This window comes from Salvia splendens, chromosome 21 (assembly GCF_004379255.2).
Source record: "Salvia splendens isolate huo1 chromosome 21, SspV2, whole genome shotgun sequence".
NCBI classification, from domain to species: Eukaryota; Viridiplantae; Streptophyta; class Magnoliopsida; order Lamiales; family Lamiaceae; genus Salvia; species Salvia splendens.
Genome location: NC_056052.1, coordinates 24,777,619 through 24,790,983, shown reverse-complemented (window position 1 = coordinate 24,790,983; position 13,365 = coordinate 24,777,619). Strand labels below are relative to the sequence as shown.

General features: G+C 37.5%; 2 protein-coding genes across 2 annotated transcripts; one reads left to right on the top strand and one right to left on the bottom strand.

The window, feature by feature from the left end:
• Positions 1-2,032: 2,032 nt before the first annotated feature.
• LOC121784417 lies at positions 2,033-6,461 on the top strand. The gene is made up of 4 exons (XM_042182557.1): positions 2,033-3,650; positions 4,362-5,014; positions 5,318-6,085; positions 6,264-6,461. Exons 1-4 carry the CDS (start codon positions 2,252-2,254, stop codon positions 6,459-6,461), a joined length of 3,018 nt encoding a protein of 1,005 aa, XP_042038491.1. The 5' UTR covers positions 2,033-2,251.
• Positions 6,462-8,148: 1,687 nt separating this feature from the next.
• LOC121785529 (signal recognition particle subunit SRP72-like) lies at positions 8,149-11,887 on the bottom strand. The gene is made up of 6 exons (XM_042183985.1): positions 11,661-11,887; positions 11,384-11,523; positions 10,534-10,886; positions 10,047-10,143; positions 9,676-9,960; positions 8,149-9,379 (listed from the first exon to the last, which is right to left on the bottom strand). The coding sequence occupies exons 1-6, from the start codon at positions 11,782-11,784 to the stop codon at positions 8,405-8,407; spliced, it is 1,974 nt and encodes a 657-aa protein (XP_042039919.1). The 5' UTR covers positions 11,785-11,887; the 3' UTR covers positions 8,149-8,404.
• Between the last annotated feature and the right edge of the window lie 1,478 nt (positions 11,888-13,365).

The window sequence follows — 13,365 nt, the reverse complement described above, 5'->3', positions numbered from 1 at the left end:
GATATTTTTCTTTTATTTTTACCCCTTCAGGAATTATATTTACTGATTATTCGAATTATAAAAAAATATAAAATATTCAAATTATAAAAGTGAGCTGTGTTTTGAAACATTTCAAAATTAATAGTAGAAAATTAATTTTATGATAAAAAGTAATTTAATTTTTATAATATTAATATTACATTACTATTATGGGTAATTAATTTCAAAATTATTGATTCAATTTAATATTTTTGTTACAGAAAAAATAAATCAAAATATTATTAAATACATAGAATTAATATATTACAAATAAAAATTAAATCCATATTGTTTTTCTAACGATTGAGAAATAGGAGTATAATATTATGTAACGTCAAATAATTATATTGATTTAATTAGTAATAAATATTAAAATTAGATATATGAACTAATCTACACACACGCACAAAAAAAAACTAGACAGCTTTAATAGGACAAATCATCGAATAAAATCTTTAAATGAAAAAACCACCAACACAATAATGCCAAATGGTAGACCATGATAAAAAAAATGCCATTTAATGTCAACTAATAACTACATCAACACCATTAATCAAATTAAGCCAAACAAACACTAGTTGGTAGAGGCTCCCATTTATAGAATTAAGTTTGAAAATTCCCAAAAATGACCCAAACCCATCACAAAGAATCATAATTCCAAGAGCTTATCATAACTATTTGTATAAATATAATGTGACATGTCCTTTGACTAAAAATAGACCCCATGTTGAAATTATTGTATTTTTCACAATGGCCCACAAATTTTTCCAGTATCTTTGGGATGGAGAGCAAGAAAAGAAAGCCCTTTATGCATAACATGCAAGAAAAGATCCATACATGGTAGGCGCATGTAAACTGATGAAAATGACACATCATGAATTCATCATCATCTTCACACATAATATCATCAATGCCTAAGATCATCAGAGAATATACAGATCACCACCATTTCACTCACCTCACAGTGTGTGTTTGTGTGTGAAAATTATTATTTTAGGGACCAGAAAGACCACTTTGTGTTTATTTTATTTTTTCTAAATAGGATTCAAAATATCCTTAATGATCATACTTCATTCCACTAGATTCTTAAAGTGCAAAAAAGTGTATGCTTTGGTGTCCCAAGTTACTTACACCTCTAGGTCAAAATATTGTATATGAAGTTCATTTAGTGTCTATATCAATATTTGGGTGGTTTTTGTTTTCAATGCAACAAAAAATGCTCAAACTATAAAAGGTAATTAATGAGTGGTGGTTTTCTAATTGAGACACCCAATAAGAATATGCTAAGAACAAAAAACATCACCCAGATACAAAGCCAAAAAACGCCTCCACCCACGTTCTAGACAAGCCTATAGTTGTCCAATCAAATATTTGGTAGAGATACAAAGCCAAAAAACGCCTCTATCCACGTTCTAGACAAGCCTATAGTTGTCCAGTCAAATATCCGGTAGTGCTTAGTCTGAATAAAACTTGATACCTAAACCCGAAATCGGCACAATCCAATACCCGAGATCCAAATGGACAACCGTAGACGAGCCGAGGGGCAATAAAGATACAACATGACTAAGGCAAGCATAAAACTTGACTAACCTACTCAAATCGACCAGGGACAACATGATTTCTAAATTCTAATAGTCAACATTTAAAGTCCAACCATTCATGTCAATGCGCTAATTTCGTTGTTTTAGTTGTTTATTTTTTGAGTTGTTTTTTACAGCTATATTGATGCTTGTCTTCTTTTTAATTTAATCGTTTTGTAGTACATCAAAAACATTTCAACCATGCATAATATTGTTATATGCATAAATTAATACTATTAAAAAGTAAAATGAACTCAAATCGACTAGATTCTATTTTGATACCGCACTATTAATCTGATGGTGGAAAATCTATATAATATCTATCTATCATTACACTTTATCTGTCATTTGAGATACTTATCTCTCAATATCTTTCCTTTTTACTGCCTTCCCTTTTTCCTTCTACGGAAACAGACAATTCAACTTGTTGGAAATACAAAACATAAATGGCCGCCCACTACTTATTATTGTGGAAGTTCCTAGAGTACATTCAATGTTGTATTGTTCCTAGCAAAGTAGAGTTCCAAGTATGTATTTGAAGAGTCTCAATATCCCTATAAATAATAGGGGGATGAGTAGTTCAAATATAACAAACATTTGCATAAGAAATATATCTCTACTTCTATCTTCTAATATGCCTTACCAATCTTGTTATGCCTCTCTCGATTACCATCTTTAAGATGGTATCAAAGCAGGAAACCAACAAAAAACCTCCAATGGAGGGAAACCAAATATCCACTCTCGAGCTGTTGATCGAGACAATCTCAAATCTAATTGATTTGTACAAATCCAACACAAACCAAAGCCAAAATTTCTACCTACCGAATAACCTCAGCGAAGGATTGAAACGCACTGCTGCAACACAGGCAAACAACCGAAGGAGTAACGTGTCTGCAGCTCCACCCGTCACAGACAGCAGCGTCGTCGACGACGGCGGCGAAAACAGCAACATCAGCCGGCGTCGACATCGGCAGCAGAATCCATCTGAAGCAGCGTCGCCGGGTGAGCAGCCTCCGGCTGAAGCGGCGGCAGCAGCGGCTAGAGCAGCGACGACAGCTGAAGCAGAGGCGGAGGCAGCGTCTGAGGCGGAGGCAGCCTCTGAGGCGGAGGCAGCGGCTGCTCCTGAAGCCGCGTCGGAGGCAGCGGTGACTGGGGCAGCGGCGGAGGCGGCAGCCGCAGAGGCGGAGGCGGCGGCGTCGGATGAGCAGTGGAGAAAGAAATTTGGGAGAAGAAGAAAGAAATGTGGGGGAAGAGCCGCTGATGAAGAGTCTTGTGTGGGATTTTCTAAAAACCCCCTCCACACTTTGCAAAAAACCCCCCAAATTTATACACTCTCCCAGATCCGACCCCACTCCAAACATTTCTCACAAAATTTCCCTCAAAAAAATCTAAAAATGTCAAAGCCACCTAAGCAATTTCAGAAATTGGCTAACTCATCCCAATTTTCCGAAATATTATACAAAAAACCCGCATTTGTCCAAAAGACCCAAGTAACATCCCCAAGTCTCGAAAATTCTGAAAACAAAACCCAAATTTTTGAATTCCAGCCCTCAATTACTTGTGCAAACACTTTCCAAGCCCTTGCGTACTCTTCATCCTCCAACATAGGACCCAAAGACTATTACTGGATCTTTGATTGTGGGGCAACCGACACCATGTCCTTTGATGAGTCGGATTTCCTTGAAATTACCCAATCCACAAAACGATATGTCCAAACAGCCAATGGAGAGTTAGCACCTGTGCAGGGGAAGGGCACTATCACTGTCTCACCAACTCTTCGCATCTCAAACTGTCTTTATGTTCCGTCATTATCCCATAAACTCTTATCTGTCAGTCATGTCACAAAAGACCTTAATTGCAAATTACTAATGCAGCCTCGGTTTTGCATGTTACAGGATATCAAAACGGGGACGATAGTTGGGCGTGGCACTGAGCGGCATGGACTGTACTATGTGGATGAGATAGCCCAACAGAGTACTGCGATGCTGACTCACGGACTGACTGACAGACAGATTTGGCTCTTGCATCGCCGGTTAGGACACCCATCTATAGGTTATCTTCGCCTACTCTTTCCTGAGTTAGTTTCATCTTCGCGTGTCTTGAATTGCGAAACTTGTGTTTTGGCCAAAAGTCATAGACATTCTTTTAAATTGAACAACACTAGGGAAAAATCTCCTTTTGCCTTAATTCACTCTGACGTGTGGGGACCTGCCCCGGTTACTGGGGGACAAGGGTTTCGGTATTTTCTGTTATTTATTGATGATTTCTCTCGTATGACTTGGATTTATTTTTTGAAAACTAAATCAGAAGTTTTTGACAAATTCACTGAGTTTTACAATCTTGTTCAAACCCAGTATAACTCCAAAATTCAAATCCTTAGATCCGATAATGGGAGGGAATATGTGAATTCTAAGATGCAATCTTTCTTCTCCGACAAAGGTCTTGTCCACCAAACCTCTTGTGCATATACACCAGAACAAAATGGGGTAGCCGAGCGAAAAAATCGATATATTCTTGAAATCACCCGAGCTCTCTTAATCGAATCCAATATCCCAAAATCATTTTGGCCAGAAGCCATCGCTACCGCTGTTTACCTCCTAAATCGTCTTCCCACAGGAATACTCAACTTCAAAACTCCCCTAGACATATTCTCTTCCATAAACTCGGTTCCGTCCTCCGTACATCTCGATCCCAAAATCTTTGGTTGTACAGTGTTTGTTCATATTCCCAAACATGATCGTGATAAATTCTCACCTTGTGCAGTCAAATGTGTCTTCTTGGGATATGGAAAAAATCAGAAAGGTTATCGTTGTTATGACCCCTTAACAGATCGCATGTATACCACTATGAATTGCGACTTTGTTGAGAGTGAATATTTCTATAGCCAATCTAGCGGTCAGGGGGGGAGTGAATCGGAAAATTCGGGATGTGACGCCCTAAATTGGCTACCTCTTTGGGGAGAAACCATTCAGGGGGAGAGGGAAAATACACAAACTGACATGCCTAGCCAGAACCCTGTCACAGAAGGCGGTCCAACAGAGGAAGTTAGCGGTACCACCGGGCCATCAGACTCCCTAGAACAGAACACGCCGCTTCAAGACACTACCGAACTATCTGACCAGTCTTTGAATCCTGAGGTAATTCTTTCAAATCCCGAAATTGGTAATGCAATTGAAACATCTAACAATGACATGAGCCATGCAGATGAGTTGTGTACAGAACAAAAGACATGGCACTCCGAATTACCCCATAGAAGCACGAGAGGTGTTCCTCCAAAAAGATATTCGCCAGACTGGAAAGGACGGAAATCTCGATACTCTGTTGCAAACCTAACACAAGGGCATCTCACTGAAATGGCAAGGGCATTTGAGGCGGCACTTTATGAAGAAGAAGAAATTCCGCAGTCCTTCGAGATGGCGATGAAACACAAACATTGGAGAGAAGCCATGAAGAAAGAGATTGATGCCTTGATAAAAAATGAAACATGGGAAAAGTGCACTCTACCTCCAGGAAAGAAACCAGTAGGATGTCGTTGGATCTTCACCATAAAAAGACGTGCAGATGGTTCAATCGAGAGATACAAGGCAAGATTGGTTGCTAAGGGATATACTCAAGTATATGGAGTAGACTATGAAGAAACTTTCTCCCCGGTGGCCAAACTAAACACTGTAAGAGCTCTTCTATCTGTTGCTGCATGTAAGGAATGGCCATTATATCAGTTTGATGTTACAAATGCCTTTCTACATGGAGAACTTGAGAAAAATAAGGAAGTATACATGGAGGTTCCCCCGGGCTTTCACGAAGACTTTGGGAAAGGGCAGGTGTGCAGACTAAGAAAAACCCTATATGGGTTAAAGCAATCCCCCAGGGTGTGGTTCGGAAGATTTTGTCAGGCAATGGTCAACCAAGGATTCAAACAGAGTCATTCAGACCACACGCTATTCCTAAAGAAGAGGAACGGAAAAATGACATGTCTAATCATATACGTTGACGACATGATCATAACTGGAGATGATGCCGAAGAAATCCAAAACCTGAAAGAGAATCTTTCCAAGGAATTTGAAATGAAGGACTTGGGAGATCTGAAGTACTTCCTAGGAATTGAAGTGTTGAGGTCAAAGCACGGAATATTTCTAAGACAGAAAAAGTATGTATTGGACATGCTAGCGGAAACAGGTCTACTAGACTGCAAGCCCGCCGAAACTCCAATGGTGCCCAACCATAGACTGCAGATTGTGGATGGAGCTAAGCCTACAGACCGAGAAAGATATCAACGGTTAGTAGGAAAACTTCTTTATCTTTCTCACACTAGACCGGATATCACATATGCAGTTGGAGTTGTCAGTCAATTCATGCATCAGCCTCAAGAAGACCATATGGACGCTGCCATGAGAATAGTAAGGTATCTTAAGGGTACAGCCAGTTATGGGGTCTTCTTGGAAAAAAAGGAAAACTTAGAAATTGATGGGTACACCGATGCTGATTGGGCAAGCAATCCAGTTGACAGAAAATCCACTGGAGGATATTTTACCTTTGTTGGAGGTAACTTAGTCACTTGGAGGAGTAAGAAGCAAAAGGTTGTAGCCCTATCTAGCGCTGAAGCCGAATTTCGAGGGATTAAAAGTGGTCTAATGGAGATATTATGGTTAAGAACGTTGTTAACAGAAATTGGCTTTCCACCTACTCGGAAAAGTCAACTTTTTTGTGACAACAAAGCAGCTATCAGCATCTCAGAGAATCCCGTCCAGCATGACAGAACTAAACATGTCGAAGTCGATCGTCACTTCATCAAAGAAAAACTTGAAGGAGGAATTGTCGAATTCCCGTTCGTCCGATCTGAGGAACAACTTGCAGATATACTGACCAAGGCACTCAGTCCAAAAGTTTTCAAAAAATTTCTTGGCAAGTTGAGTATCGGAGATACCGTTGCTCAACTTGAGGGGGAGTGTTGGAAATACAAAACATAAATGGCCGCCCACTACTTATTATTGTGGAAGTTCCTAGAGTACATTCAATGTTGTATTGTTCCTAGCAAAGTAGAGTTCCAAGTATGTATTTGAAGAGTCTCAATATCCCTATAAATAATAGGGGGATGAGTAGTTCAAATATAACAAACATTTGCATAAGAAATATATCTCTACTTCTATCTTCTAATATGCCTTACCAATCTTGTTATGCCTCTCTCGATTACCATCTTTAAGAATATTTTTCGAATATTTTCATCTTTTGATTGGGACACATCTTTTGAAGACATGGAATCTAAAGTATCTGTCGAAAGCCCATGTTCAAATTTTCCGAAACGATCTTACAAATCGTGAATATTCCTCTCCCTAAAAGGTATCTTCCTCGATCAAAAAAAAGAAACAAGAAAAATGAATAAAATTAATTAATAGTATAATTATATAGTTTGTAACCTACTTTCCTTCTGTTAATAACTTGTTTGTAGCATTTCTAGAAATTAACCACACAAACACGAGTTGCTAATTTGATGAAAACAACTTTGTGATACTTAATTACTCATAAAACGAATCTCGAGTTTTTTTGGAATCTGTTTCACTATTTAAAGTGTAATTTGGATTGTCGTTGCTTTGGTTATGTTGGCTACTTTATTAGTCAATGTCGTGGTATACTTTAATCATGTAGGCCACTCTAGAGGTTGATTTTTAATTAGATGCAGAATTAAAATGTGGGTAAATACTCTTTTGCCAGCTATTTTGCAATTGTATAATACCCTGCAAATTGCATGAGAGAAATAAATCATAAGTGTCAATTCTACTAGTATTTGATTTGTAGAAATGGCAAAAGATGTTTATTTTCGGAAATTCGTAAAATAAGTAATATCCAATTGCATATTTGCAAGGTTGCTGGTTTTATAGTATGTGTGAATCTGAATTTGAACCCACCTTACAAATTGTAGAATTATTTTAAACCTAAATAGGAGTACGATATATTGTGTGTGTCCATAGGTTTTGGGCTTGTATTCACTAAAGAGTTTTGCAGATATATAATTTTGCAAATGAGTACTTATAAAACACAAGAAGCCCAAACTTTCTGCAACACACAATCAAATCTTGGGTTGTTTGAAACCCATTTCTTACTATCATAAATTTACGACCACTTGACTAAGAAAAATTGAAATAGAAGCTCACAAATCATTAATCCCAACCCAATATCTATCAATTATCAAAAGATAAGATTGAAATAGGGGTGCTGAATTGGGTACCCATATGTAGTATGTACCTAACCCAAAAAATTGGGAACCCTCACCCGAAAACCAAAGAATATCCCACCCGATACCCGACTTTGTATATTTGGGTCGTCGTGGGTAATATAACTGACCCAAAAAATTGGGAACCCTCACCCGAAAACCAAAGAATATCCCACCTGATACCCGACTTTGTATATTTGGGTCGTCGTGGGTAATACCCGATAACTGCTATCCAATTTGGCGCCCTTAGGTAAAATCAAACTATAACGAGATAATGTAACAAGGCATGTTGTAGTAAGATTTAATTGGAAACACACAAATGTCCGAGTCCAACTACCAAGATAAAATTTGAAATATACGGTTCACTGGTCTGATTGATCTCACTGTATTGTATTAGCATACACTACAAGTAAAAATTAAACAAACACGAAAAATGTTTTGGCTAATCACATCGAAAGACGAGTTAATTAAGTTCTATGATTGACGTGCTTACTACTGAGGCAATACAAATATGATTAACCGAACAGTCAAAACTTGAAGAATTCATCCTTTCAAAACAGTACCTGATTGTAAAGGCAAAAGTTCAGGCTCTCGATAATCAGTTCCTCGATTTCTTCCTGGACTTTGAGGAAGGCTTGGTTTGTTCTGTGCTGGCACTCTGGGATGTTCCTTTAGAGTTGGTCGTTTGGCTTGATTTCGAACTAACAGTGTTGGCAGCTTCTTTACCGACTGCACCCTGAGAACCCCTGACCTGTGCTGCTCTCTTATCCTTCCTCTTAGGCCTATAACTTGACCTCTCCCGCTTTGGCAGCCACCTTTCTGGATCTGGTGGAGGACCAGGGTTTGCAGGGTCGAAGCCTTTCGGGTACTTGGGCTTCCTCTTTCTTTTCTTCTTTGTTTTCTCCTTGCTCTTTTGTTCGTATGCCTCAGGAATGCCTGCGATTGGCCCATTGTCAACGTGCTTTGCACCAGAAGTCTTCTCCAAAGCATCCACATCAATTCCCTTTAGACCAGTAAGGGGTTTCAGCTGCTTCTCATAAGATTCCGCCTTTGCAACATCTGTATGAGCAGCAGTCTCGATGAGACCTACCAAAGCGTCAATGCTTTTATGGGTTTTAATGAGCTCTTCGAACAGATGAGCAGCTTCGTTTTTGTTTCCATGTCGGAGCTTAAATAAAGCAGCCTCTCGCATGATGACAGCAAGTTTATTGTCTTCAGCCATGGCATTGGACCACCACTGTATTGCAGAATCAAATACAGCATCAGCACCATCTATGTCTCCAGCACGTTCTTTGAGTGCCACGATGGTAGCAGTCGTTGCAGGCATGTGCTGAATATCTTGTATTTTTAGCAGCGACTCAGCTGCAATTTGAGGATGGCCAGCAGATGCCGCAACCTGTGCCCTCGCAAGCAGGACAGCGTTTGACTTATCAGGAAACTTATTTGCGAAATTCCCAAGTATCTCCTCAGCCTTATTGGCTTTGTTTTCTCTCACATGCACAGCAGCTTGGAGAAGCGCTGGCATTATACTCTTCGGAAACATGGTTGGAAGAACAGAAGCAAGTTCTCTAGCCTGCATATCGTTTTATAATTAGCTAAAGAATCACTAGAAACTTCTGATAACAAAAATTCTCAAAATAAAATAAATAAGGATAATGAATAGGAATGGAACTAAAACTACATAATAAGAAAGAGAAAGGAATTAACACTAAATTAAATAAAAAGAGCAATCTCAAAAAAATTTGAAACATTTTCTGACTATGGCATTAGAATGAAATATATTGCCAACGTAAAACATTTATTGCACAATGCAAAATTAGAACAATCACAAAATTTATTGAGAAAGAAGGGCTCTCGTAAATGCATTACCTGATCCAACTTGTTTGAATGTAGTAGTAATAACAAACGGTTAACATATATAGCTTCCCTCTGCTTTGGGGAGAGCTTTAGGTCTAGGCCGCTAGCAAGAGAGAAAGTAGGCCCTTCACCCTTCACTATTAGCTTATCCAGCTTTCTCAAACCATCTGACACATCCTTAGGGCCCTTCAATGCAATAAGATTGTTTTTGGCCACCGCAAGTGATGTTTCATCTGCCAAATTTTTCTTGATAAGAGTAGAGTAAGCTTCTAGAGCTTCTGGATTGTTTCCTAGGACCTGCAAAAAAACATTCAGAACCTGTTAGATTACTCTCTACGACAAAGGGAGATACAAAACAATGATAATATTACACCGCTGAGAACCTGTTGAACATATCCTAGTTGCACAGCTACAGGTGCCAACTCGGTTTCTATGTCATCATCCAATAAGTTCTCTTCCATCAGTGTTTCCTGACCAATTCTGTATGAAATAAGTGTCAGCTTAAGTATCATGCAGATTCTCAATTTGCATGATTTCATGACGAAGTGCAGGCAAGTCTCTGAGGAGTTTTTAGAGTATTACTAGATTTACCCAGCATGAAGTGAAAGGAAAAAATGTGTCCACGTGCAACCTCCTCGTTGCAGGAACACAGTAGTACTCAGCCCAAGGCAGAAAAGGATAAAATTCGACTTCCACACATTGTCTAGATACAACTCATTGTTGTAGGAACAAATAAATAAAAGCTCACACTTTTCAGTTTCATATATACAAATTCACGATAATGCTCTACATCAAATTCTAAAATGACAAGCACAAAAGTCGAAATTGTTTAATTGATTATTAATCGTGGTTCCTGAGATTGTACATTACCTTCGAGCTGACAGCAAAAGTTGTTCCGCGTCTTGAAGCTTGTTTCTTTCTATCAAAGAGCAAGCAACATTGTAAGCCAATTCGAAACTGCTTGTTGGTTTAAGTCTGAGTGACTCAATTGTCCCCTGGACTTCAGTAGCCCGCCCAGCAGTTACCAATGCAGCAACAAAATTGATTTCTAGAGAATCTATCTTGGACTTCTGAAGATTTTGATACACTGATACACATGCATCCATTCTTCCTAAACGAAATAAAATCTGTGACTCTAACAACATAGCTGCAGAGTCCCCATTATGCCCTTTCAAAGAAGTCAAAGCTTCATCCAACTTATTTTGTCGATATAAGCAGTATGCCTATTAGAAAAAGGAAAAAGACATTAATCTCTGAAACATAAACCCTAAATTTGCCCTGTTAAACATATCATCCTACTATAAGAGCCGGAAACAGTTTATGGACACAAAAAATCCCAGCTGCTGAAACCGGAAAATATGAACATATACATACGATGATTGCAACTTTGACTGTAAATTAGCTCTAAAAACTTTGAGATTCACTAATTTGTGTAAAATATTAACTCAGTAGTCTGACATAAACAATCTAATGAAGATAATTTATGTTAACGAAAATAGTTTTTTTTTTCAAGTTTATCAGACTCCTTAGAAGGACTAGAAAGTTCTAACAAGTATAGCAAAAGGATCATAACACCACCCAAAACTATGCCAAACTTTCTAATGCGTTCAGCTGCAATCAGCATTAGTTTACAGTTAAAGAATTTAACTCTACAAATTGAATAAGAAACTACCCAACAATAAATCCGAGATCAAATCTACAAACAAATTCATCAGAGTACCTTGAAGAAAGTTAAATCTACTGAAGATTTCCTGGATAATTTTTCAATTGCAGACAAAGCATCATCAATTTTGTCGTTTTTAATCAGAGCCACGACTTTGCACCGAATCGCATCTTCATCTCCCGGCGAAATCGAAAGAACTAAAGCAGCAAACATAGACCAAATTAAATGAGATTTAAAACATCAACAAACAAAAATCAATATTAGCATCGCGATTCTATATACGAAATATGTGAACTGATATGAATGCGGAAAGTAGTTAACTGAATCTATATACCTTGATCTGACACCCTAACGGCGAGGTGAAATTCAGAGCGCTGGACGTGCCGATTGAGTGACGTGAATAGATCTTCAATTGACACGGTGGGGGAGGCGGCCGCCGCCGCCGCTTTAGGCGCCATTTCGAGCTTCGATTTCCGCAGGCACGGCGGCGGAGGGGACGAGGGAGAGGGAGAAAAATTAGAGGTATTACAGATTTTGACACGTAATTGGAAATTGGGATAAATCGGCAAAATATTGATGTGTAATTAAATTCATTTTTCCAATATAATGTAATACTGTAATAAGAATCCATTACTAAATTTACATTTCTTAATTCTAACATTATGAATCCATACTATATTAAAGCTTATATTATTAATCCTGGCCAAATAATAGTATGCAGTAATTTATTTACAAAAGATTAAAAATTACTTCCACCATCCCAATTAATACACTCAACCAAGATAACACATTTCTATTTTTGATAATTTTCTCTCTTCAATTAATATATACATTATAGAACCACTTTTCTCTCTCTAATTAAATATTCAATTTCCTTTATTTCTCTATTCTCTCCAATTAACCACATTAATTAATACTCCGTATAATTTGTAAAATTTTGAACTGATTAAGAAACGTGTCATTTTAGCTAAGACGGAAAGATTAGTAATAGTAATATGTTAGTCGTATGTATCTCGGTGTGTCTTCAGCTCAGTTCTTGTGCCATATAGATGAAAATACATAATCCTCTTCAATTTAGGTTTTGAATCTCATATACAAATACTCGGTAAGATGCTTCGATTTAAAAATACAAGTTATATTTCAAAACAAGCTTAGTGTAGATAAAAGAAATAGTTACTACTACTATATAAACTTTAGCACAATAGATTCGGACGAAGGAAATTTATAAACTAAACACTTACTAAGCACTACTCCCTCCGTCCCACTCTAGGAGTCCCGGTTGAGTTCGGCATATGTTTTAAGAAATGTAAAGGAAAGTTGGTGAAAAAAAATAGTGGAATGTGGGTCTTACTTTTTTATATTAGTTTTATAATAAAATGTGAGTGGAAAAAGATTAGTGGAATGTGGGGCCTAATACCATTTATGGAATATTTCAACCGAGACTCCTAAAGTGGGGCATCCAAAAATGGTAAACCGGGACTCCTAAAGTGGGACGGAGGGAGTATATTAGTTTATAAACTAAACACTTATTAGCATAAAACAATTTTGATTGTTATTCCTAGTATACAATTTTTCAACTCTCTTCGGACTTTTTTTTATTCCATTCCCTTTTTTATAATTTGTATCTTTTTAATTAGTTAAAAGCTGATTATTTTGATTGTTATTCCTAGTATACAATTTTTTTTATTTTTTTTAAATGTTAATTATGGTTTATTACATAGTGATATCATGGTAATGGAGTTAAATAGTTTAATTCATCTATAAATGCCAACAAACTAAAAGCTCAAATATAAACAAAAATGGCGCTGAAATTGTTACATTTGGGTATCCTCTTTATGTTTGCCGCTTTAGAAATCACAAGCACTGATGCAATTCCAACTAAGTTTCATATAATTAATGCATTGAGATGATTGAGAATTCATTGGAGTGACTGAATTTGAATTCAACATTTCACAAATTTCTCTCAACTTAGAAATTGTGAGGATGAGGAACGATAATTTGTTGTATAAACCAAGACAGGTGTTGTCGATTTGATTAGA

What these genes read in the sequence shown, in the direction of transcription:
- LOC121784417 (XM_042182557.1), top strand. Translation starts at nt 2,252, where the DNA reads ATGCCTCTCTCGATTACCATCTTTAAGATGGTATCAAAGCAGGAAACC. An exon ending in GTTAGGACACCCATCTATAG is followed by an intron (nt 3,651 to 4,361) that starts GTTATCTTCGCC and finishes CACCTTGTGCAG; the next exon opens with TCAAATGTGTCTTCTTGGGA. An exon ending in TTCCGCAGTCCTTCGAGATG is followed by an intron (nt 5,015 to 5,317) that starts GCGATGAAACAC and finishes CCATTATATCAG; the next exon opens with TTTGATGTTACAAATGCCTT.
- LOC121785529 (XM_042183985.1), bottom strand. Translation starts at nt 11,784, where the DNA reads ATGGCGCCTAAAGCGGCGGCGGCGGCCGCCTCCCCCACCGTGTCAATT. An exon ending in CGTTAGGGTGTCAGATCAAG is followed by an intron (nt 11,524 to 11,660) that starts GTATATAGATTC and finishes TTGCTGCTTTAG; the next exon opens with TTCTTTCGATTTCGCCGGGA. An exon ending in CTTTTGCTGTCAGCTCGAAG is followed by an intron (nt 10,144 to 10,533) that starts GTAATGTACAAT and finishes TATTTCATACAG; the next exon opens with AATTGGTCAGGAAACACTGA.